Here is a 25847-nt window from a genome sequence, read left to right on the forward strand (position 1 = left end):
TTCTTTTGTCAGCTTGCAACACTGACACTGTCTTGCAGTTGAAAGGGCAATGCCCTGTTGTTCAGTTTATCAAAATATAAAACATTGTCCAGGCTAAGAGGCCTTGTTCCTCATCCTATTTTGAGGATGGCGTCAGGCCAAGAGGGTAAGAAGAAGAAGAAGCAGCAGCAACAGCGCCAGGCTCAGGCCACGAATACTTCTAATGAGACGAAAAAGGAGGAAGCAGATAGCCAAATCAATTTGCAGGCTGTGCTCCGACTCGATCCGTCAGCGTTGAATATTTGCCACGTTGTGCCGCAGGTTACTCTTTACGAGTTCCAATCTTCTCAGTGGGTAAGCTAGCTGGATTTTCATGCCCATATCGTTAGGGTCTTCTCCTAGGCAGAGCTCTGAAGAGGGGTCCAATTAGGAAATGCGTGGTTGTAACTTGTAATGGCTTGGGGTCTTGTGGTCGGCGAGCAAATCGTTGTTGATCCCTGGCAATCTAGGTCTGTACCGGAGGCGAACTGCCTAGAAGCAATGCGGTTTGCCATTTGGGGGTGTGTATTTCCTTGTTGGGTACATGCAGGCGCGTACGCAGGGGGGGTTTCCCGTTGCCCGGAAACCCCCCAAATGTTCCAAACGAGCAACATTTTTGGGCATTTTTTGGTAGGGTGCGCGATTGATCTGGACAAGAATGAAAACTTCAACAGGTCATAACTCAGTCAAATCTCGCTCAATTCCAACGCTCCAAATATCCAGATCGAATAGAAAACTCTCAGCTGTCGGTAGAAACAATTCGCGAAGCGCTGCGACCAATGTTTCTTGAGATATATCATTCGTAAGTTGAGCCGCGATCTCGGCAATTTCCAAAGTGCGCAGTGCGACTTGAGTATCGAGAATTTGAGACTGTTTGTCACATCGACTTGCTTAAAAGTCACTTGTGATATTCTCAAGAGTATTCAGCAAAACAATCGAAACTCTGCGATCGAGAAAAACGAAATCGCTGGAGCAGGACGCGTTTGGGCCTTTTTTTGGGGCATTTTTCGCACCGTTGCTGCACTCTACCGCTGGTACAGTGCAGGAGCGTAGCAGCAGGTCCGGCCAGTCCGGCTGTGGCCTGACCAATGCCAAAAGTGCCTAGAATGCAGGATTTTGCTCCCTAATTTCCAATTTTTCTCGGGGGGGGGGGGGGGGGGACATCCCCCCCGACCCCCATGGCCATGCACCCGGACCACCTCCAACGGCGGTGCTACGCGCCTGCAGTGTCCTGGCTATCATGGGTGACTTCATTGAATCATTCTCTTCTCTCGTGGACGTGGATACTATTCCACTTCCAGGAAGATTGAGCGGGTAGAACTGATGAATATGATGAATATGAATATGAATATGATCCAAGAAACGCGAATAATGCATTGTTTATGGTTCGGTTGGAAACCCCCCTAGAGGTGACCCTGCGTACGCGCCTGACATGTACCTACATCTGCACCAGTTGGCCTGCTCGGGCTTCACCATGGGAGTGCCCACGCTATTGTGCTGACGTGTCAAGCGCGGTTATCCAAGTGTGCCTTGGCGACAGCTACAGTACTACAGTCCATTCAGAAAAAGATGGACTTCTAGCTTTTGGCCATAAATGGGTCAAGCGTTGAGTTTTTTTAGAATTTTTGTCTGCAATCCCCTATGGAATCCTCTTCCAATTACTGTAATTTCACAAATTTTCGGTGTACTTTTATTTTCGGTACTTTCGGTGCATCTGTTTCATACCTAAAATTTCAATACACCGAACAAACACTAACACGTATAATCCAATGGGGAACTGCTTCCGAAAATTTCTGAAATTAGAGTATGTTTCTGAAGTCTATTTCTCCAAAAAGCAAGCCATAGCAAGAATAGGATTTCGGCCAGGTTTTGCCCCAAGAGCACGGAATTGGGAAACCCATCAAAATCCAGGCCGTTTGACCTTGCCTGTAACAGTGCATTGTACGGTTCGAACCCCAGTTCAGGTACCCTTTTTGGACCCTTTTCAAATTTCAAATTTCACAGCACTGCACTGTGTACAATAAAATCTTGAAAAATCGCCTAACGCCTAAATCGCCTAACACGGGAGCTCGCCAGAGCCAGGGCCCATCTTTTTGTGAATGGACTGTAAACTAAATCCACGCCGCTCCGCATCCGCATCCCATGGAGAGAGAAAGAGAGAGATCCTAAGTGGGGTTTCCCCTGAACTTGGGCCAGGGATGCGTGGCATTGCATATGTACATGACTGTGTACATGACATGCTGTAAAGTGAGAAACTTTCGCTAGAGATTAAATTTCGCTATTGTCGCGACCATCACACATTCCCGAATATAAGTAGCCGCAAGCGTCTCCGTACATTGGTTGTAGACAGAACAAGATCCGACTGAAGAGATAGAATCGCAAACGTTTCTCATCGTGAACCAGCCCGATTTATGAAAACCCTAAATTTGCACGCCGCGAAAGTTTGTCGCTTTACAGTAGTCGAAATATCAATACTAGTCTACAACCAATAATTGGTTGTGATATTATCGGATACTGCGATGGTATATTAAGATCAGAACTTGCATTGCACACTAAAATAATGATGGCTATAGTGAGTATATGAAGCAAGCGGTGTGCATGTGCACCTGAAAGGCGTGACATTTTCACAGTACATTGTGCAGTACAGTGTCCTTTGCATGCACACATCTACACAATTATGTTGGCGTGGTCACGCGTCTCATGTACGTATATTATGATGTATGCATGTGATATCGCTTGCGGTGAAGTTGGCATTTTTTTAAGAATAACCTGTTCATATGCACTATTATTTCCGTATGTACAAACTGTCCACCGTACCTTATGCCAGCGTGCATGTGAATGAAAATTGGTTTAGTGCGTGTGCGCCTTTTACGTTCCGTACGCAGCCGCAGCTTACGGAGTGCGCAGAGTTTACACTGTATGGAGTACTCTCTGCATTCGGAGTGCTTGAAGCTTATGCCATCTGGAGTAGTCTTGATTTACCTCACAGCAGCAGTTAACGTGTCTGTTGTGATGGACTGCTTGTCTGACAGGTCAAGGTTGATGTGGAGGGGACGCTGTTCGTATACCGCAGGTGGGTGTTGCTTTACGTTAGCTGCCCATGCCCATGCGGCACCTGTAGCCATTGGAGAATGTTCTGCGGCAGCGAGTGGTGGCACGTGAAATCCAGCCCCGTGAGTAGACCAGCTAGACGAGCGGCTGAGCGTGGGCCCCCGCCTGTGTGCAATGAGCTCTTGATGTGATTGGGCTTTCTCCACGAGACTGGATTTCATTTGCCACCGCTGGTCGTTCCTTATCCCATGGCTATGCCCAAGCTAGTTCACGTCGCATTTGTTTCTGACAGCTGGCAATTGAGGTTTTTCAAACAGGAGGCACCGTGCAGGTTTTACTTAACCCTTTGCGTGCGGATGACGTGTATACACTCGCCTGAACCCCATGCCGGTTCTCTGAGGGTGTACAAACTTGCGTTACTCTGTGAAAGAGCATCCGATCTCCACATACGATGCACCTTTGGAAAGGTATTGAGGTCAGCTTTCCAGGAATTAAAGTTCTTTGCGATAGGATAAAGATTCACTGAGCTGCGACAAAATGAGTACAAACTTGCGTTACTCTGTGAAAGAGCATCCAATCTTCACATACGATGCACCTTTGGAAAGGTATTGAGGTCAGCTTTCCAGGAATTAAAGTTCTTTGCGATAAGGATAAAGATTCACTGAGCTGCGACAAAATGAACACAGAAATCACGGGCTGGAGTGATCGCGAATTTTTTTGTTCGTGGCTTCGCCGTTTTTTGGAGCATGCCAGGGATTTCCCTTTTGCCCTGCACATGCGTTATGGACATCAAATGAAGCGTGTAGATCTCAGCTTTGCAGTGTAGTTTGAATCGTGAAAATCGGTTGAATTTGAGCAAGGAGCCGAAAAAGAATTTATGCCTGAGTTGTTTCGTTCCCAGGCATGGTGGGCCAGTTTGGAGAGGTCATGGAAGTGGCCCTGGTGGGGCTGTGGAGCTGAGAGCTTCCAGGATGGTTTCTCTTGGTCCTGATCTTTCCAACAAGCCCAGGATGATGACATTCCATCCAGGTGAGCTGAAATGAGAATAAATTTGGTTCCGAGTAGTGCGCCCAAACTCCACCAGGAGAGTCCGTGCACTGGAGTGCCAAATTACCGTGGAAAACAGGCCAGCATGCAAAGGGTTAAGCCTAGCAATGGAGACGCACACAGTGTACGGCCGGGGCCGAAGAAACCGACCCACCGGTCTCGTTTCCATTTCGTTTACATCACACACGGTCCGGAAAAAACGATCCGAGGGTCGTGGCAGCCGCATGAGCCTTGGCGCTGCTTTCGGTACGTGGGTCGGATTTATTTAGCCACGGCTGTATTAGCTGTGCAGATATCCCCCTGCTGATCATCTTTTGTCCTTGCGGAATGAACACTTCTTTTATTTTCAACCAATGTCGCATGGTATGACTGGAGACCAGCCAGTGTCTAGCGCTTCACTCAATAAGTAGAACTTGAATGTCCTTATCCTTTTATCATTGGCTCGGCATCCAAATTTTAACTAGAACCTTACACACATTAGCACAAGATATGCTCATGCAGCATGTACATGTAGTCTGCGTGGATTGATTCCAGCCATTCCATGATATCTGGCATTAGGCCATGGTTTACTGTGCATATCGACCCGACTAGGAAATAAAAATATCTATCCAGGAGCAGACACTGCAGACCTGTTGTTTACTGCGCTGCTTGTAGGGTGGCCTTGGGCTTTCCGGCCAGCGCTGCTTGTCAATCGGCGCTGGCCTTTGCTCTAGTTTGCATGACAAGGCATAGCGATCTATTGGGCTGGTTAGCTGGCGGATGGAGTATGGCGGCGCGAAGTTGCCGTACTGTGACCAGTCTGTCCAAACTCACCAGTCTACATCTCCTGTCCAGCTCAACTGTTTTGTCAGTGTGCGGCAGCACTACTCTTCCTCCTCCTCCTCCCCCCCCCCCACACACACACCTCTTTTCACTGTGCATAGCTGACCGTATCCAACCACGCAAATTTCACATGCGCCCGGACCAACTGTTGTTTTGCCGTTGTTGTCGCTGTCGTTGTTGTCGCTGTCGTTGTCTTTCAGGAAAGGAATCCCAGTGCACCATCTGTTGTTGATGAATCAGTTAAATACTCGGAATGTGACTGAGCCCATTACTGCACGTCTTAATCTTCAGATAGCCAGTAATTTCCTCTTGTACCGGAGTAGTGCCAACGGTATGTGGTACTGACATGGCAATTGCTAGCTTAGCCTCCAACTTCTGCCCCGGATGCATGTGCTTTAATGCGTAGTCATTTTGTTGTGTATTGGCACTTGGTCCATCCGATTTTATGGAATGAATTCCGCTGTTTGTAGACGATCGTGTCTTGTTATTAGCTGGTTCGCTGCTAGTTTGCTTTAATGTGGCTGTGTGGCCTGGCTGCTGTGATGCACTGCCAAGGAATTGCTTGAAAAGGCTAGTAAGTTACGTCTATTTGTGTGTTCTTGTCCTGTGCAGATGCTATTTTTGGCCTCTGGGTGTCAGATTCGGACGAGCAGCATGCCCTCGGTAATGTTATCCAGCAGTAAGTCTCGTACTCTGCAAAGAGCACAACTACAACTGCAGTGCCGTAGAACGGATTTTAATCTCGTGACTTGCTCTACGCAGCAGGCGCTGCGCAGCCCTAGCACTGCCCACACTGCGTTATGCAATGAGTCAGGTCTCGGACTTAGTCATGCGCCTGGAGTCCAGGGGTGCATGGCTGCAGCCCCGTGTCAAGTGCCTGCACATAGAAATGCAGATCTGCAGTGCCGCTGTTCAGGGACGCGGCTCAAGAAGGTCGAATCTCCCCATGGATTTACTCTGCCTTCTGTCACACAAGTGTGTGCATGCGCCATACATGTACCTGTCTTACGTGGCGATGACTGCGCTGTGGTGCGGCGTGGCCAGTCTTGCTCTTGCTTCGCTGCTAGACTGATATTCTTTCTTTTCTTTTTCGCTGTGCTTTGATTACTAGATTGATGGATGAGTCTGAGAAGACACTGGCAAAAGCGCAAGAGGGAGCTGCGTCATCACAACAGCACCAGCCACCAGCAACGACAGCAAGTACAACGGAGGGCAAGGTGAGCCCATCACGCTAGTTAATCAACTTGATGCTCGGCTTTGTACCGGCTTTCTCGTTGTGTCCTGTTAAGTTCATTCGCGAATGTCTCCTGCTTTTGCTCTGTTTTTTTGTTTTTTTTTGTGGAGCATTGGACCCTATCCTAGTATCGCGGGCAATTTCATACACACACATGGACCCGGGCACCATTGTTGAGTCCTGCGCAGAATGGACAGAGCCATGTGTAGACACGTCGCCTGATCTGACACTTCTGAATTCTCGCCGTGGTTTTCTCACCAGCACTCATCATCAGCTGCAAATGTTGAAGGCCTGATTTTGGCTGAATTGACCTTCAATTTTTTGGGAAAGCTTTTGGGTTTCGGCCCTGCTTCTACTTTACTTCCATTTCGCCGTTGTATACCTGCCCAGATTTTGTAAAGCCTGGCCAAATTTCTAACTCCCTGTCCTTTGACTCTTCCGAGGTATAATGTGGCAAGAAAGAATTGCGCAGGTCACACGATGCAGGATGTGCAGTTGTTTGCACAATATCTACCACAAAAGGCACAGTGCTTGAGAGACATAAACGCGTTTAAAGTTGCACGTTTTAGATGAATGAACTCTCTACCACAATGCATGTGACATCAACAGGTTTAAAAGGTGCCAGTTTTAAATGTGTGAACTGTAGCCGCTCTATCTACGAATAAATGGAACTTAATTTGAGGATTCGGTGTACTTTTCTTTTTGCCTTGTTGTGGTGTGCAGGTGAACGTTCTCGCGTTGCTGAATGAAGCCGCTCGCAACTCCCAGGGCGCTCAGCCAGCCGTATCTACAGCGGCAGCACTGCCCGAAACACCGACCAGACCCTCCAAGTCGTCTGGCTCGGCCAAGCCCAGCGTCACACCAGTCTCGATGCCACGCGGCAGTCAGAAAGCCACCGGTGCACAGCAGTTCGCCAGCGGCTCTCCGGCTGTGGCAATGGCAGCAGCCTCGGCCAATGTCGTTCCCATGATCAGCTCGCCGTTCGCCACGCAGCTACCCATGCCATCGCAGGTGGGCATGACCGAGAACACACCGGTGCTGCAGCAGCAGCAGGCTCCTGTGGCGGTGCTGCCGCACAGCAGAACCACACCGGCACAGGCTATGCAGACGGCGTTCAACTCGATGATGCAGGGCGAAGGCCGTGCGCCGCCGACAATGGCCATGTCCACTGCCTGTGCCTCCGTTACCACCACACTACCGTCCAGCAATCACCAGCCGAGAGTTCCAGTAGTGCCAGCAGCTACTGCAGTGGCACAACTTAACGGCGGTGTTGCTTCAAGCACCGTCCCAGTCCTGCCGTATGGTGTTACCAATGCTACGACTGTCATGGCTACTCTTCCCAACCACCACCATCACCAACAGCAGCCTGTTGCAGTTGCCCCTGCGTCAGCTCTGCCGGTGACTGGCTACTCGCATGTGAACGCAGCGCCGGTTTCCACTGTGGTCGACTTGACCAACAGCCTGAGTGGCTCTCCGCCACTCAGCACGGCCATCAGTACGCCGCTACCGTATGCAGTTGCTTCGGCATCCGCCACACCTCTGTCCGCCAATGTGCACGCCGTCCGTCAGGTGTCCCAGCCATTCGTGGCTGGCTCGGCAGCTCCCTCTCCGCAGCTTGGCTCCACCGTGGGAGTGAAGTCAGTGCCCAACAGCGCCACACGGGTAAGCCCTCTACTTTGCAATGAGTACCTCTGCTGTTTCTCCACATCCTGTCATGCAATGCTGTGGTAAAGAGCGAATTATCATTCTCGCAGGAGCCTTTCAATGATTATGGTAGACAGTCATTTGTAACTGTACGTGATGGGGCTTATTGTCATTGTGTGTTGGTGGTGGGGTGCGTGGATTACCATTGTGGGGTGATGGGTGTGCATGGAATTCCCCTCTGTTCTGTTGTTGGACAGTGCCTCATTGTGTAACACGTTGATATGGCACTGTGCATCTTTGAACCTGGAGGTATAGCACTGCTTCGCCCTGGTTAGCTGGCCGACAGAGCATGTCCTATAGCGACTGTGCAGTAACTGATGTGACCAAACTCACCAGGGTACACTGTGTAGTGTAGCCTATTGGAGCCATGGTGCTGTGGTGCTCTGAGCTTCCCTCTGCCTCTTCTGACTGCACCTTTTCTCGTACTGCGTGCATGCGTGCCTTTTGTTTTTAGAACATGACCGTATCTATGAGCAGCAAGTCCGACTTGATGCTGCCCGGAGATTTCCAATCGTCACCTAGCGCCGAGCCACAGCCCGCTCCACACTTCACCGGCAGTCCGCCGCTACGCGTCGTCTCGGCCGAGTCGCGCTCGTCACGAGCCGCCAGTCTCGGCGCTGTGTCGCTGCCGTCTTCCGCCACCCCCGCTCCGTTCCAACGCGCCCCCAGTCCGCCGCTGCAAGACAGCCTGCAGGGTCTCACGCTGGAGCAGATGCAGCAAGGGCTCGTGCATCTGATCAAGCACAACCCCCAGTTCATGCACACGCTGCATGGCGCCTATCTCGAAAGCCTGAATCCACGCGCAAATTCTCACTGAGACCCTGCACCGCTCTTCACTTTTAAGGTTTCTAGCGCCTGTCGCAATGTCGTATTCCCTTTGGGATGGTTTAGCTGCTCAGCTACCAGTGGTGAAACCGGGCTGGTTCCCGTTTCCTGGTCTTTCTAGAGCATCTTCCCCTTCCTGGTTGAAGAGATTGCATGTGCTCCTTTTTCACACTGGATTCCACCACATTGGTCTCGTCTCATCAATGTATATATCTCATCGTATTTATGTAATCTAAATGTCTTCTTAGTCTTACTGCCCCTGTTGCTAGTATTAGAACTCACCGCTTGCACTTAGCTAGTATATGCCCCTGCCTGTTGTCTGTTTGTTGTTGCTCCCTTATCTACGCTTGTTCGTAGACGTGCCTGCTTACTCCTTCTGCCTGCGCTCTTTCCGCGGAAGTGACGGATATTCCCCGTGCATGTACTATTGGCGGTTGCCTCCTTCACGTGGCCAACTTTGTAATCGTCTACGTTGTTGAGATTCTGCATTTTCACACTGCTTTTTAGTTTTCCGATTGCAGTGTGTCGTATCTTCTTGGTTCGGATTGACAAATTTTAGCCGTTTTATTTTTATCTTTGCTTTCCGCCGCCCATGGTGTGCTACGCCGGTTGAGCTTGGTTTTTATTTTTGTTATCATCGTACATGTAATAATGCTATTTCTATTTCTTTTTCTTTTCCTCTCTCCTGACTTCAGTCTTTCCGTCTTTTCTCCTTCTCTCTTTCTGAGCATCCTCTGGCTCGCCCCTCCTAAGTCTAGTCTGTTCTCACCTGTCGCTCTGCAGGCATCCCCCTGGATGCCGCCACACCCAGTCGCTGGGAGACCTTGTCAAAGATCGTGGCTTTGCCACTGTCTGCCGTTTTCGGCAGACTTTCTCTCTCTCTCTCTCTCTCTCTCTCTCTCTCTCTCTCTCTCTCTCTCTCTCCCCAGCAGGTCTCAGCGTGTGGCCGGCTGCTGCCTTGTGTTTTTCAACACTTGGCTGCCCGGTTTGCTGCTGAGTTATCTTCCATCAAGAGCCTGTTTGCAGCCGCAGCCCCGGTCGGCGCACAAAGACGAACTTCCTGGTCGACTCCAGGTGAGTGTCGTGATTGTGCACAGGGCTGTTGTGTTCTCCGTGGCGTGTCGCCTACTAGTGAAGTTGGCACTTTAACTGAAAGAGTCCTGTACTGTCTACTACTGATTTGGCTCAATCAAGTACAGTTGTGCTCGGTGAAATCCGACCCAAAGTGCATGCTTGGCGCCCTCAACTTGCATGGCCCTTGACGGCTGGCCGTACATGTGCAGGTGTATGAATACAGTGATGTAGCCAGAACTGGTCCAGGACGCCGGTTTTGCACTTAGATGTATCTTTTTGGAAAAAATAAAGCCCCAGGGCTTCTATTTGCGCCTATACGGTAATACCTGATCCTGCCGTTGCCGAACACGTACACGCATGAGTTATCATTCTTGCAGGAAACTTTCAATGATCAACGTAGACAGTTATTTGTAACTGTACGTGATGGGAGCTTATTGTCACTATGTGTTGGTGGTGGGGTGCGTGAATTACCATTGTGGAGTGTTAGGTGTGGATGAAATTCCCTCTCTGTTCTGTTGTTGGACAGTGCCTCATTGTGTAACATGTTGATATGGCACTGTGCATATGTGAACCTGGAGGTATAGCACTGCTTCGCCCTGGTTAGCTGGTCGACAGAGCATGTTCCACAGTGACAGTGCAGTTACTGAGCTGGCCAAACTCACCAGGGTACACTGTATCAATGCATTCTATTGGAGCCATGGTGCTCTGAGCTTCCCTCTGCCTCTTCTGATTGCACTGTTTCTCGTGCTGCGTGGATCCTGTGTGGCTTTGTTTTTAGAACATGGCCGTTTCTATGACCAGCCGCTTCGACTTGATTGCGCCTGGAGATTGTTAGCCGTAGCCCCGGTCGGCGCAGGAAGACGAGCTTGCTGGTCGACTCCAGGTGAGTGTGTTGTGATTGCGCACAGGGTTGCTGTGTTCTCCGTGGCATGTCTCCTACTGGTGCAGCTGGCACTTTTACTAAAAGAGTTTCGTACAGTTTACTAGTGTGTCCTGATTTGGTTCAATCAATTAGTGAGGGCTTTGAATCACCTGACCCGGCCACTACCTAGCACATACGCTCACTAGGTATGCACAGTGTTCTGGCTCACTGGTGTATTGCCACACATTGCGTCGGCTTTGGATGTATTTAAAATTGACTTTGAGTGGGGTGAGTGTTCTACTTCAAGTTGTGTTGCGGAGTCACAGGGCTGTTTGGTTCACCGCCATCATTCTCTCCAACGTACTAGATTTCTTTTCAATGATAATATACTAGTAGCAGGCGGGCCTCTGGTTTCTCCATGCACTATCAGTATAACACGTACATGCTGGGCTGCAGTACACTGGGTGCTGGATTCATGCCCGATTCCGTATGCTATCGGCCAGTACATTCATGTTACTCACTGTAAATACATGCATGTAGCATATGCTCAGGCAGTGATGATTGTGTAGTTGTACGTAGTTGCCCAGTCTGGCTCTTGATGATTCACCGGCCCCCAGCCTGACCTTGTCATGATGTCAGACCTACATTGTAAGGACACGCTCCCTCGCGGGTCAACTATTCAGAACTTTTCGCCTCGCTCTTTTGTATAGTTCAGATAATTTTGTGGGCTGCCAGTTGTCCAGATAGGGCGATGGCTAGTTGATCCTTGTGTGTGTGTGTGTGTGTGTGTGTGTGTGTGTGTGTGTGTGCGGTCAATTCACCAGCCTTGCAAGCTGTTGAATGGTGTAATCCCAGCACAAGTTGCAATGTCTAACAAAGCTGTTCGCTATCAATCGCTTCCGCGATGGGCATGTCTGAGGTGTGTGTGTGTGTGTGTGTGTGTGTGTGTGTGTGGAGCCGTGTGTGTGTTTGTGTGTGTATACGTGTACTGTACTCCTACAGCATGTATTTCGACTGGATGCTTTCCTGTAGTTTTTTCCTCAGATCACAGCCTCTATTTTCCACGTTGCATCTGTGAAAACTGCGTTCTGATACAGTCTCTTGGACTCGTCACGGAAGGATGAGCGGAGATCTTGAGGTCGAGACACCCAATTCGAAGAAATGTAATCTCCGCTGCAGCTCTCTTGACACGCCTTAAGATTGCCGGTGCACTGACGGTGTTGATGGGAGCGACGATTTGGTGATGTGCTAGAATGCCTCCTGCAGTTTGGAGAATGTGAGGCCTGGCATGTACGAGTATGCATTCAACGATAAACAAAATTCTGACATGCACACAATGGAAGAGAAGTGCTTTAACCCCTGAAGCCTCGTAACGGTGTGAGCTCAAGCTGCACAGTGACTGCATGTCATGCTTCCAGCTCGTAACGCCAGTTGAGTACGAGCTGCAGCAGACTGCACAGTCAGTGCAACTACCTGCGTTGACCGTATCAGATTCTGAAGTTACTAAAATACTAATCTGCCATTGAAGAGCGGAGCACGAAGATATTGCAATTTGGTATCCATTCATTTCTCAACTCGTAATACATGTCATTATGTTGTATGGTCATGCCACGTTTCTATGCAGAATGAGCGCAATCGCGCCAATTTAGCCCTATAAAGATCAGTCTATTCTTATTATTCTTTCATTCAACATCATATGCCTCCACTGATGAGCTCAGGAGGAGCGAAACAGCTGTCTGGAGGGTCATTGTCAATATCAACCTATATACCGGAATTGTCCTCGCTGTGGTGATGTGAGTGCAGAGTTTGGATCGGCCAAGAGCGCAATGTGGTGGTGTGGTGTATTGGATTCCATAAATTAATGGCCGGGTCGTCGCTACTTCTTCTTCTCAATCGTATGGTCATGTCCGCAACTAATTACTTTCATATTATTTGCACTCTCCATCTGCCATTGTTACACGTGTCCTGACTTGAATGTATCATTACATAAGGGGTTGCTGGAATGGTTTATGTCCTTGCCGAAATACTCATCGCACATTGTACCATACTGTGTATAGACATTGTAGTTTAATATGTGTACACTGTAACAAGTGATGCGTATAGGATATTGACCAAGACGAGGTCTATATTTCCCATATAGACCGAAGTCGAGGTCAATATCCTATTTATCACGATTCCTTTGCCATAACCCCCAAATTTGAACCTTTGGGTGCTATTTTAACCTTTTTAGTATTGCATTTGTAAATTGTACTATAGTGTTCATTGGATGTGGCCTATTTTGGGTACAAGACTGGAAGAACAACAGGGTTCAGCATCTGGCATTCTGCAGCACAGTGGCTGGGTGGTATAAGGGGTTGCTTGAGATTCATACTGTTGTGGGTTCAAATCCTGCTTGTTCTCTTCTGTCTTCTTTCTTTCAAATTTTCTTTTTGAAGTGGAGAGAAAAGTCCCTCCAAAGTCGAAAGATTACAATGCCTAAGTGGTCGACACAAGCGGTCGATATTACGGCGATATGGGTAATATAGGACCAGTCAAGGATCACGAGAATTAGTGGAGGTCGATATAGAAGAGTGATAATTTCCAGTATGCGCAACACACCCCTCCATTTCCACATGATTGACGGAGTTAACTCTTCGACTACTCACTTCTTTAGCATATGCTCACGTACCAACCTTCATACTTTGTATCGTGTCCGGGTCCAAAGTATGATTGTTCCCGAACCCCTGAATGAACTCTGTGCATGATATGTTCGAGGACGGCATTTTTTGCTATCATCCCTGATGTGTCATGTTTATGTTCTGATGGCAAATGTTAAATCTGGATACATGCACATTCACACTCAGTGGTTAGCAATTCCTTGCTTACATTGTTATGCGAGGGTCCCTGGTTCGAGTCCTTGTGGTGACAGTCAATTTCTTCTTCAGACTTTTCCCGTTTACGTCTCTCCCTCAAACAAGTGAATAATATTATTTATTACATTATTATGTACGCTATTGTGAGGTACTTCGTTCTCTTTTACTTTCCACGTTTGCAAGCTCTGAAGAAGTCTAAATGTAATGGAAAGTAATCAGATGGTGAGCCAAGGAAAATATTAATGGAAACAAGGAAAACGGTGGGGCACAAGTTATGCGTCTTTGTCACTCTGTTCAAAACCTGCTTTAGGGTGGTGGACTCTCTAATACATAACTTGTGCCTCGCCGTGTTCCTTGTTTCCATGTACCGTAAATGGAAAGTCTGCAACATTATTAAAAAAACACCATCACTCAATCTGCGGACAGAACTGTTTCGTCCTCCCAGACTCCTTTGTGGAATCGTCAGCGCCAGGGTGCTCAAACTGACATGTCCGTGAGCTCTGTGTAATGCAAACAGCAAGGGCACTACCGCACATGAGAGGGCTCAGCTGCTGCAAGATCAACACAATATTGTATCTGCACAACAAATATGGCATCATATATTGACCTTTGATAAATACCCACACTCATTAGTGGCCACACCATCAACAGTATCAAATTCAAATAAACTTGCTTGACTCAATAAATACCACTGTACTTTTCCATGCAGCACTGCACTTTTCTCTAAAAAGGAGTATTTTATAAACAGTATTTATTGGCCTTAGTGGTATTTTATAAACAGTATTTATTGGCTTTTGGGCCAATAAATACTGTTTATAAAATACTCCTTTTTAGGGAAAGCGAAGGTCAACATATGTATAATAAATGTAGTAGCCTCAGGATTTATTGCAATTACATACCAGTTATAAAAACCTCGGGGGACCTCGGTTTTTATACTGGTATGTAATTGCAATAAATCCTTCGGCTCTACATTTATTATATACATAACAAAGGGAGCTGTGAACCGTACTATGATGCCAGGATCATCTCAGATGCATGTTGGTGGGAGTGGGGACAGCCACGGACTATATGGAAGCACACTGCTTTCCCTTTGCAAAGACGCAGACAAGACTTCTAATTCCGTGGGGGGTTACCGGTATTCTGCGGCTTTCTGCAAGTGTTCACCCTCCTTTTATACAGTAGAGTTGTGTGCCCAACAACGCTGTTTCGAAGGGGTTAAAACTGGGACGTTCTTATTTTTCAGCAATTTGGCTGTGTTCTTACAGCACATTCTTTTAAAATGTATTTCGAAAGCTGCCAGAAAACCAACACCACCGTTCTCAACTTTAGGTTGTGGCATTCTTAGCATTTCAGGCTGGACGTTCTTGGGCTCCACGTTCGTCAGCGCTCGACTCTACTGTAGGATATGACAACCTAGTTACATGAAGTACACGTAGGAGGACTTTCCACGCTATCCTGTCATCACGAACTGAACGGAAGTGAAGAATCGTGTAGAGACCTGCACGCACCTACACTGGCAAGAGCAAGGTGCTCGAATAGATCGCACTTTCTGCTCAGTAATTTCAGATTCCACTGGCAAAAGCAAGGGTTCCGTGATTTCCGCTGATGATGCCATTTCCGGCAAAATTGCCGCGGCCGTAGAACCCCGCTTTTCCAAAGGGACAGACGCTGATTGGGGATGGTGGTGAAGGAGTGCCCCTGTAGGTGCATCTTGATTGTTGCTGCAGGGAGAGGCCAGGAATGTGGTGTGCATCGGCAAGTGGTGAGCCAACCCCTGTGTACAGTTTACAACGTAGTCGCATCAAAGCCCCTGTCATCGTGTAGTCAGAGATTTTAGAATTACATGTACAGTCTGTATCGGCTATAGCGAGCTCTAGCGCCTTTGGTTCTCTCTCTCTCTCTCCCCCCCCCCCCCCCCCCCGTCTCACAAACTTCCTCCTGGTTTGCCACTTCTGCTTCTGGGCCTGCATGGTCTCCATAGCCCGTACGGAGTATGAGCGATGATGTCATGCATGATGTTGCAAATGTGGTGGGGGCCGGGGAGATTCAACAGCAAACACTAAGTTCAGACCAAAATGTTTTATTGAAATTCAATCATACTATCTGTCAGTCAGTGTAATCAACAATACCGGGAACGCCTGAACTATATCTGTGGATCTCCGTTTCCAAAATAGTCTCATTTTTTTAATCAAAATCTGTGCCGTAAAATGGTTTGTTGCTTATCTCGTTTTCAAGCGCATTCCATTCAGGTTAAAGGTACATGTACGTATATTGGCTGACATTCAAATAATTATAGAACCGCAGCCACGGCACGTACTCACGATGCCCGGCTTATTTCACACGGCTTCCCCCCCGCGGTGGCCACCGTCTCGGACACAGAGTGAAAACTGCATCTCATCACACTGCATAGCATCGCCGCTTTGGTGGGCTACCTTCTTCAACCTTCTAATTCTAGCGTGCTTTCTTGCCGTCGGCCACAGCTAGCGATCGGTGCAGTGAGGACCACAGCGAGATGATACCAAGCAAGGGGAACACCAGCCACAGGCCGTTGGGTATCAGAAAGAGGAACACCAGCGACATGGTGGTATTTTTGGCCAGGTAGTCGCCGCCATTGCAGATGTCCATGTACTGGATCATGTACGCCACTGTCTTCCACCAGGTCATCATCAACGTCACCAAGCCGAGCAGGCGCGCGCGCCTATCGCGTCGGAAGTGCAGCGCCACCGTCGCCAGGCTCAGGACCACCTCCACGACGTTCATGTAGGCTTGGGCCAAGCCGAACGTGTCGCTCATGTCGGCATAGCGGCCATCAACCTCGATGTAGAGTGCGTATGGCGAGAACAACCAGTGTAGATCTCCTCCCGGCAAGGACGCCGGCCGCGTGAACAAGAAGCTGGCATCCCACACAACCACCGGAGAAGCAACGATCAGCCACAGGACTAGCCATGCAGGCAGTTTGTTCTCGTCAGCCATTGCTATGTGAGGAATAATGTTAGTGCGATTGAACACAGGTGTTTCTTGGAGGAGCAGCGTCCTTGCAAAATAGCCAACTGCAGTGCTGTAGCGCTGGTCAACGTCGTTTTGCTTCAAGTCCCTTGCTTGTCAAGTACTTGTGCCTGATGGAACGAAAAATCAGAACTTTTTTCGTAGATCTACTCGACTTCGAGTCCTGGCTAACCTAGTGCCATCAATCATCTCATCTGGTTGACGAGGTCATCATGGTCATGGTGATTCAGCAAGTCTCCATTCGGAGCATTTGCGTCGGCCACATACCACTGCATACATACGACTCTGCAGTCTCTGGTCCAGTGCCGCAGTGGTCCGTCGCCCGTCGGCTTCCTTCACTACACTGGCCAGTGATTCATCATTTTTAGTGCCGGACTGTTTGAAAGACAGCTGTAAAGCCGAGTTCAAGAGTTGATTGGCCGTGCGGACGGGGCGATCATCGGATGGATCATCGGATGGATCCAAAATCTCCTTCGACCTTGGCCTTGCCTGGCTTGGCACTGCACATCATTGTCTTTCACATGATGCCTGATTGATGGCGCCAGCTAGCTGGCCAGCTTCGAACCAGGGAGGCGGCTTTTGTCGGACAAGCGGGTAGTGCAGCGGAGAGAAGACGATCGAGGACACTAACCTAGTTTCGCTCGATTGATTTTCACTCATGAGATCCACGGCCAATGGTCTACTCACGCAAGATCAAAAATCTAAATTAATTTTTTTACCGGCATGCATGGTGCGGGTACGGGTGCATGTCCTCTGCCTTTTGAATTTTTGATTGTGCCAGCCAGCCCTGCTCAGTTTATCACACTCACAGTTTGGTTGCAGGACGTTTCTGTCTTCAGGTCTTGCTCTCTGGCTCTGTCTCGCCGTGTCGTTTCACTGCCTACACTGGTTTATGCAATGTCTGCGCCAAGCAAGGATGCTCCCGTTGCCACTGGCGAGACATCGGTGCAGGAACTTCGTCGATCTGTTCTTCAACTAAAATTGTCACTCACTGTAAGAGCTTTTTTAAGGCCATCTTGTAGCTTGAATTGGAGGACTCGCGTTCGGGAGTGCAGTCACATATTGTAAAGCAAACTATTTTTGTAGACTGCTATACATGTGTTATCAGTGCAGTCCTGTATCAGGTCAAAGTAAGAGTGCAGATGACAGTGAACTATAGAATGCCAACGCGAATTCCGCGAATTATTATTATAGAATAGTGCATTTGCCAAATGTGGGCCCATAGGTTTTTCACAGTCGCGCTTCATTCTTATTCAGGATCGTAAATTTTCATACACAGATATTTGACAGATCGCGTACAATATGCATTGACACAATACGTATGATATTATTGTGCAACACATGGTTCCGCTGCTGTTCCTCCGCTAGAGATTGCCCGCACGCGTGCTATCCTGCTTGAATACAGCCTTTCCAAGCTGCTTGATCCTGGGCCATCATGGAGAGTTCGTTAAGATGGTGCACATGCATGTAGTTTAGTGTATCACGGACCCCGATTCGGCGAATGGACTATTGTATCAACTGCTTGGTGCGGACGATACCTTGGTGGCCCGCATGTGCAAGCTGGAGGGTACGCCGTTGGAGGGCCATGGGAATGACGAGACGGTCGTTGCGGAGTAGTAGGCCGTCACTCTCAGACAGTTCATGGCGGAGGGCAAAGTACGGGCGGACCGTGGTGTGGTTGGAATCCCAGCGGGCAGTTTCCAGAGAGGAAAGGACGGCTTGCAGTGTGGTGTCTGTGGTGGTGGCGTCCGCAATCTCCTTCAGAGCCAACGCATTCGGCTTAGCTGCTGTAGCTAGGGCATGTATGTACGCCGTGTCTTCCTGTGCGCCGACGTTTGGCAAGTCGGGATGAGGCTGCGGGTTGCGACTGAGGACGTCGGCCGGGTTTTCTGGGCCAGGCTTGTACTGGAGCTGGAAGCTGAGATCCTGCAGGCGGAGGACCACGCGCTCAATTCGTGGCGGAGGTCTCGATCCGACGCCCATGAGTTGCAGGAGCGGCTTGTGGTCTGTGACAACGGTGAACTGTGGATCACCTGCTAAGTAGTGGTGAAAACGAAGTAAGCCAAACTTGACGCCCAATGCTTCCTGTTCAGTTTGGGAATACCGCTGCTCGACATCGGAGAGTGCACGGCTGGCGAACGCTACGGGTGCATCGTGGCCGTTGTCTTGGCGTTGACACAGGATTGCGCCGAGGCCGGTGGGCGATGCGTCGACATACAGTGATGTGTAGCGCCTGCGGTCGAAGTATTGCAGCATGCAGTCTTCGGCGATGGCCTCCTTCAGTGCATCAAATGATTGCTGCTCAACATCAGTCCAACGCCAAACAGTACCTTTCTTAGTGAGAGCGCGGAGTGGCGTGGTGAGATCGGCCATGTTAGGAATGTAACGGCGGAGGAAGTTGGTGAGGCCCAGGAAACTCTGTATGTCGCTGACGCAAGATGGCGTAGAGAATGCAGCCACAGACTGCTGGTGGCTGGGAAGGCGCGGATGCCCTTGTCGGAGTAGACGCTAGCCATGAACTCGAGCCAAGGCTTGAGGATGTGACATTTGGCTCGGTTGAGTGTAACGTTGTGATCTTGGAGCCGCTGGAGGCAGGTGACGAGTCGTAGGTTGTGCTCTTCGACGCTCTTATTAAAGATGAAGATATTGTCGTGGACGTTCTTCACACCGTCGAGGCCAGCGAGAATGCAGCACATCGCGCTGCTACCGCTGTGGAGAGCCAGGCCACCGGTCCTGTGATGCTGCACGGGGCCAGCGCTGCCCCAAGTGTGGCAAGTGGGGCCACTTGGCCAAAGCTTGTTTGTCCACACCAAGTACTAGTAGTAGTAGTAGTGGTCCAGCTTCAGTACACATGATGTCAGACCCACTGTACTCTCTGTCTCACAGCATGGACACCAGCCACACTTCAGCTGATGCTCATCCATACACTGCACCTACTAGTACTAGCCCAGCTGTGGCTCCACAGGACCCAGTTTACCTCTCACAGGCAGCTCATTTCCTCCCAACGCCAACCCAAGCAGGAAAACTGGCGGCAGCGTCGTAGAGACTGCTGTAGATCGGGAATGGCTCCGGAGGCGGTAGTGGCAGCAGGGACATGGCGAGGATCAGGCATTTGCTCGCAGCGCCAATGTAATGTTGGTCTCTTACTTTATTCAAACAACAACTAACCCGGAGCTCCGGAAAGCCCTGCAATATGATGCCAACAGAATGTCCTGGTGTGCGTGCATGAGTACAGAGTCGGTGCGTACCGACTGTCAGCACAGGTGTGGAAAGCGGCCTTTGTAAATGGATAGGAGTACAAACGGCGCTGTGTACATATATGCGTGTGACAGTCCATATATGTATGTGTGAACACTACAGGAATAAGGGCCGAACGCTGCATCGCAGCCTTTTCGGACCTAGGAGCTGCATCTGCGCCTTAGATCTTTGCAGGGTGGTGGCGTTCCTACGGAAGCTAAAACAAAAGAATACGGTAGATCACCGTAGATGGAAGAACACAATAGCAGATTCACTCATTCGGTAGATCGATACATAGTCCGATCTAACGTCTTTGCCACATTTTTTTGTACGATGGGAAATTTTGATGAATGCAGCTCCATTTCTATGGCTACAGTAAAAATCCCAACACCTACCACCCTCTGACCTGGGGTAAAGTCGGAAGAGGCGAGTAGCATGCACCACTTTGGGTGGGAAAAAAGTACGCATCTACTGTAAGTCAACAAAATTATATTCGGCGCATATTTTATTTTCAGCTATTTTCGGCCTGATCATATTTGGCTGAAAATTTGTTGCAGCCGAAATTTTGTTTTGCAAGGTTCGGTGTGACAGTGTACACGCCCAGCAGCAGTGCAGGGCGAAAATGTGTTGCAGCCGAAATGTGTTTTAGCCCTGGGAGGCTGAAATTTGAATGGGCCGAACATTTGTGTGACTTACAGTACCGAATTCTGTAGATCAAAACACGCGTATGCTGTAGATCAATCAAAACACGCGTACGCTGTAGATCAATCAAAACACGCGTATGCTGATATAATTTGTTTTTTAAATACTGTGTCGTGATGTTTAAAACAACCTTTAGGTCAATAACAACTCGTGCTGCAGATGGCCATTGGTACATGTACGGCACTGACTGGTGACGTATTATCATACGTAGTAGTAAATGCAGTGAATGGGATTTTCAGTCTTTGACCACTTTGCTGGTGAGCTGATCTACTCACCTCCCACCGCTTTAGGAGCTGTATCTGCACCTTAGAGGGTGGTGGCGTTCCTACGGATGCTGAAAACTCAGTCTAACTGAGTCTCACGCGACTTTACGCGTTGCGACCAAATTCACAATCTTGCCTATCTTGCGTCTACTAGTTCTGGTGTTTCTCAGCCAAACAGCTCACAGGCCTTCTTTCCAGGACAGGGCGGTTGGCAGAAATCCCTTGTAGTGGTGCTCCCTCTGTTAAACTAAACCTTGGCGCTTGGATAGTGATTGTGCGGAAAATATGCCAAGTTTCAGTTTACGGCGGAAGTTGTATATTTCATTTTAGTATCTTTTTTCTGAGACGATGTGTGAAATCATTGCTGGCATCTTTATCTCTATTGGCCTGTTTTCAGAATCTTTTGAAGGTGGCAACTGGAGCGCTCACGTACCAGCATTCGCTTGAGAACAATACGTAAGCTAAGCTGGTGCATGGCACAATTTTATTCCCGTAGCTATGCAGAAGACGTTACTTTAGTAACGTCAAGAGTAGGTAAACAAGAGTGTGCAACTCCGGATCTCTCCTGCACAATCTGCAGATACCCCCGCCCACGGCGGAATTTTTTGTTGACGTCACCTTTTTTCAGAAGAACGCGCATTTTGCCGCAGAGCAGTGTGAGAGCACGTGCTGGGCACCGAGCTTGTAGTGTAAAGCCGGCCAAGAGCATGAGGGAAAACTTTCCGAAAGACTCGCAGCGCGTGCGTCGTCGAAAAGATTACGTCAACAAAAAATTCCGCCGTGGGCCTACCCATCCGCGAGTTGCACACTCTTGTTTATCTACTCTTGGTAACGTCTGTCGCTAGCCAGGGTCCACACCGCTTCAATTCGGCAATTGTTTGTTTCTGCCTGGCGCGTCGGCATGCCTGGCGCTATCCCGTACATGTCCCGTACCGTACTATCAAAGACAGCTGGCCACCTTTTTCAAATAGGGCTTTCAACTAGGGGTCAAACGGGTGTACCGGGTACCCGCCCGTTAATCTCAGGTACCGTTAGTAAAGGGGTACCCCTTTGTAAAAAAAACAAACAAAAAACTGCCAGCTGAGTTACTAGAAAGTTACGATGGTTCTCCGACATCAAACCTGCCACAGTGCTGGAAGATGAACTAGTGTCACCAGGCTGAGTGACCAGTCGGAGTGTCACACACGGTGATGTCCGTAGGTGGTAGCTATGATACTCATGGTTGTAGTTTGTTCCTTCAATCGACGAGCTTAGTTGAAAAGTAGATCGAAATAATTATTGCATGCAAGATTACGGATTTGTGAAGATTCGTTTCACAAGTTCAACGAGCTAGCACTAACAGCTAGCTGGTGAGCAGCACATCAGCTGTGTCAGGCACCCCAGCTATGGGTGCGACCATCTTCTGAATGCGAAGAGTACCAGTTCTCTGCGAACATAGCAAATAGGATTGCGCCAGATCACGGAACGTTTGCTAAACTATTCTGTCCTTGCATGGCTTGAATCACACCAATCTGCAGTTGATTTGCGTACATGTATCAAAAACTCAAAAAACATGATTGTACATGTAGCACTGGGACCATGTACGATTGTAACTGCCTGTGAAGTTGTGTGCATGGGCAAATGTACGGATGACATTCATTTGGAACTTCATTGCCATAATGTTATTATGGGACACAATCAATTGCGAATCATAATGTGGCATCAAAATACAACCTGATAATATACAAATTTAAATCATGATTTTATGTGAGAAATGCGCACAACATTAATATGGCTGCTAAAGGGTACCCGTTAACCCGCCCGTTAACAAAATTACCCGTTCGTTAGTTAAATGTACACCCGTTTGACCCCTACTTTCAACTGCAAGATCATAACGTATACAGTATTTCCCCGATTGTAAGTCGCACCTTTTTACACTAAACTTCAAGGGCAAAGAGGGGGATGCGACTTACAATCGAGTGTGACAACCTACTTATATGATTGATTATATTGAAACAGTAGGGCTAAACGTAAACATGGGGGTGCGACTTTTATTATTACTATTACACACACACACACTCATGGCCAAGGCCAATCAAGGAGGAGGCGAGGGCGATTGTAGCCAGACTTATAATCGAATGTGACTTATAATCGGGGAAATGCGGCATGTAGGCAAAGTGTATCAGGGGAATGCATGCAGGGCGATGGTGCGGGTTTGAATCCCATGTTATGTCTTGAAAAAAGGAGAAACGGAAAAAAATTATAACCTCGCTACAGTAGACTCGTACGCCCAAGAACGTCCAGGCTGGAAATCTAAGAACGCCCCAGCCTGGATTTAAGAACGAACTCCAAGATTCCACGAAAAACAAGTCCGCAACCACAAACTCTTGTCGGGTCCTCGCGAAAACATCACCCAATGCAGCGCTACATACTACACGTGCATGTAAAGTGTACAACCGGTACATGTAGCGCAAAGTGCATTGTACATGAGCGTCACGGGTCATGTTGGACGCGTAAGAACGCGAAATAAGAACGTTGCCTGGGGCGCTGAAAAATAATTACTTTGCTAGGCTGGCCCTCTGAAACCGCGTTCTTGGGCGTACGAGTCTACTGTATGCTGTTTTGCCTAGCTCATCAAGGTTAGACGGTGTCGCATTATCGTTCGAATGTTTTAGGGGTGTGCTGCTAATGGGCCGGGAATGTACCGATCGGGTAGATTGCAGTGTTTTAATGGGCGCGGTTGTTGTATAAATAGAATGCTGAGGTCATTAACAGAGGACTATGAGGAAGAGCAAAATGACAGGGGTGACAGTGTTGAATCGGCAACATCATTGTATTGCAAAAACATTTCCATCAGTTCGAATAACATGTATGATGACCTAGGCAAAAAAAGCATAGCGAGGGCCCCGAGCTTTCATGCTCTCTTGCTTACCAACCGTTGAACCTTATTGTATGTAAAGAGTTCAAGAGCCGATGGAGAGATGATAGGAATGTTGTTAAGACTTGCTATTAGCTTGTACTTGTAATATACCCGAGCAATCTCGACATGTTCATATCGGCGCTTGTCGTTCAGTTGTCTGGGGCACGCGTTCCGTTGCACATTTTGTGAAATGTGCCCAGAATTGAGCAATTGCAGCCACATTTTTATATAACATTCTCCAGGGAGATGAACCCCCCACCTCAGCCGAACAACCCATAGCCGCTTTGCTATGGCCCTGGTGGCAGACACTCTTGAAGCAATGTGTTTGAATAAAGAGCCTGGACCTTTGGTGCAGGATTGGCATACATGACAAACTGATTCTCGCCGTTCTGCTTGTGATGTATGCAGACGGAATGTCGCCGCTCCGACGGAATCACTTGATGCCTGTCTTGAAGAGTTCTTTTTCCAATGTGATCAAGTGTCACATATGTTGGTGAGTTGCTTACTGCTAGTGCTAGTGCTGGAGGAGAATTGAGGGCACCGTGCCCATTGCCTTTGTGTCCCATTAAACTGTTTTGAACTTCGCAAACCAGTCTCAATTTCTAAAATGCAAACATTTCTTGTCGCAAACATTGTCCGCTTTACTGAAAGTGTGGTCATGTGTGAATGAAGCCTTGGGCTTCCGAAATCTGCACACAATGTTGAATGGCTAGTGGCAGGACTGAGATCACTAGTCGCAGCACAGCTCACCTTCACTGTTAGAGTGCCACTTAGCAATGGTCCTGGTTGTGGACAGGATCTGATCTCGTGTAGGTAGGGTAACGAGTGTACTTTTGTCTTTTTGTCCTATGCAGGCAACTGCATATGATGGCTACTGCTCCACGATAGTCAACAGCCATTCTCTGTCCGGCATTGCGAACTTGCCCGATGAGAACAGTGGCCAGGGGTACAGCGACTTGCTGGTCTCGCTGGACCAGCGCCTGTGCATGTCGGAGCAAATGCTCTCGCTGCTGAATGGCCTAATGGCAGATCTGTCCAAGCCAGCAGCACAGTGAAAGTGATCGCTAGTGGCAGCTGGAAGTAACTGCTACTGATACGCATTGGCCGAGTCTCGTCATTCGCAACCCCGTCGCACTGTTCTCCGGAGTCTCGAGAAGGAGAAAAGCAGCACCGCCAACCATGCCAGGTCCTATTGATGGAGGTGGCATCTGAGCCCCTCGGTTGTATCGCGCTACCAGTGCAAAGTCATGCGCGCTCGTGAAGTCTCTGTGAGTGTGTTGAGTGACTACGGCTGTTTCCTGAGAAGCAACCTTGATTCAGAGACGCTCTGCGCTCTGGAGCAAGACACGCATAGCTGCAGTGCCACTTTTGCTTGCATGCACACACATGCGCGGCCAGTGCCGTGACCGGCTTGGGTTGGGCCGTACTGGCTGTTCACAGTTTTGAGACGTGTTCGAACAGCATGCAGTGTGTTCTCAGCATAGCTTTAATCTCAGATGCCGGCGTCTGGTGTTAACGGATTTGTTTGAGATGCCGAGCTTGCAGTTTGAAAAGATTTGATCGCTTGCTAAGCAAGGTGATGTTGGACGGTTTTATAATTTACTCAGTGCTACTATTAAATAGTGTCCTTCTAGAAATAGAACGCTCCTAGTATAGCAATTGCAGATCGCCAGCTCAGCGGGTTGCAGACTCGTGTTTACAGTGTGTTCTACCATAGGCTACTGAGCTGTATTCCGTAACGGACTGTCAATAGTGCGCTCAAGGGCTGATGCCCAATGGTTCCCGTACTATACTGGTGTGTGGAGACATTGCTTGTAGTATTGGCATTGATTGTTTCTGCTTTCTTGTTCTGCGTTATGAGCACCCTGCACCTCTGGCCTTTCGAGTTAAGTTTTACCAATCTTTCTGGATGCCGGGTCCTTTTTCTATGTCCCCAGGGCCACCCCCCTCCCGGCCCCCAGCACACGTACACACACACATGGTTTCTAGCACCACCTGAATCAAACATCTCATTCAGAATCACAGTCATTGTGATGCTATACAGTCTGGCCGGACTAGATGCAGAATTTGTAATTTCCGACAGTCGTTGACGAGCGCGTATGGGTATGCAGCAGGGAGTCGTAAAATACCGGTATTTTACGACTCCCTGGTATGCAGTCGCAGTCGCAGTACTGTGCACACACCAGGGAGTCGTAAAAATACCAATAATACCGGTATTTTACGACTCCCTGGCACACACCAACATACTGAA

General features: G+C 48.7%; 3 protein-coding genes across 3 annotated transcripts; 2 read left to right on the top strand and 1 right to left on the bottom strand.

The window, feature by feature from the left end:
* The first annotated feature begins 22 nt into the window (after window positions 1–22).
* LOC135815411 (mRNA-decapping enzyme 1A-like) lies at window positions 23–9505 on the top strand. Its single transcript, XM_065328707.1, has 7 exons — window positions 23–333; window positions 3051–3091; window positions 5139–5269; window positions 5551–5617; window positions 6050–6155; window positions 6896–7834; window positions 8331–9505. Exons 1-7 carry the CDS (start codon window positions 127–129, stop codon window positions 8691–8693), a joined length of 1854 nt encoding a protein of 617 aa, XP_065184779.1. The 5' UTR covers window positions 23–126; the 3' UTR covers window positions 8694–9505.
* Window positions 9506–15553: 6048 nt separating this feature from the next.
* On the bottom strand, window positions 15554–16672 carry LOC135815430 (uncharacterized). Its single transcript, XM_065328730.1, has one exon. The coding sequence runs from the start codon at window positions 16460–16462 to the stop codon at window positions 15941–15943; it is 522 nt and encodes a 173-aa protein (XP_065184802.1). The 5' UTR covers window positions 16463–16672; the 3' UTR covers window positions 15554–15940.
* Window positions 16673–16799: 127 nt separating this feature from the next.
* LOC135815421 (uncharacterized) lies at window positions 16800–25640 on the top strand. Its single transcript, XM_065328717.1, has 4 exons — window positions 16800–17488; window positions 21095–21153; window positions 24005–24089; window positions 24451–25640. Exons 1-4 carry the CDS (start codon window positions 17219–17221, stop codon window positions 24649–24651), a joined length of 615 nt encoding a protein of 204 aa, XP_065184789.1. The 5' UTR covers window positions 16800–17218; the 3' UTR covers window positions 24652–25640.
* Window positions 25641–25847: the final 207 nt, after the last annotated feature.

The sequence above is a fragment of the Sycon ciliatum genome, chromosome 1, assembly GCF_964019385.1.
Source record: "Sycon ciliatum chromosome 1, ocSycCili1.1, whole genome shotgun sequence".
Classification (NCBI taxonomy): Eukaryota; Metazoa; Porifera; class Calcarea; order Leucosolenida; family Sycettidae; genus Sycon; species Sycon ciliatum.

Coding starts and splice junctions, on each gene's coding strand:
- LOC135815421 (XM_065328717.1), top strand. CDS start 17,219: ATGCATGGTGCGGGTACGGGTGCATGTCCTCTGCCTTTTGAATTTTTG. Junction 17,489..21,094: donor AACTAAAATTGTCACTCACT/GTAAGAGCTTTT, acceptor GCCTGTTTTCAG/AATCTTTTGAAGGTGGCAAC. Junction 21,154..24,004: donor CATTCGCTTGAGAACAATAC/GTAAGCTAAGCT, acceptor TGATGTATGCAG/ACGGAATGTCGCCGCTCCGA.
- LOC135815430 (XM_065328730.1), bottom strand. CDS start 16,462: ATGGCTGACGAGAACAAACTGCCTGCATGGCTAGTCCTGTGGCTGATC.
- LOC135815411 (XM_065328707.1), top strand. CDS start 127: ATGGCGTCAGGCCAAGAGGGTAAGAAGAAGAAGAAGCAGCAGCAACAG. Junction 5,270..5,550: donor GTACCGGAGTAGTGCCAACG/GTATGTGGTACT, acceptor TGTCCTGTGCAG/ATGCTATTTTTGGCCTCTGG. Junction 7,835..8,330: donor TGCCCAACAGCGCCACACGG/GTAAGCCCTCTA, acceptor TTTTGTTTTTAG/AACATGACCGTATCTATGAG.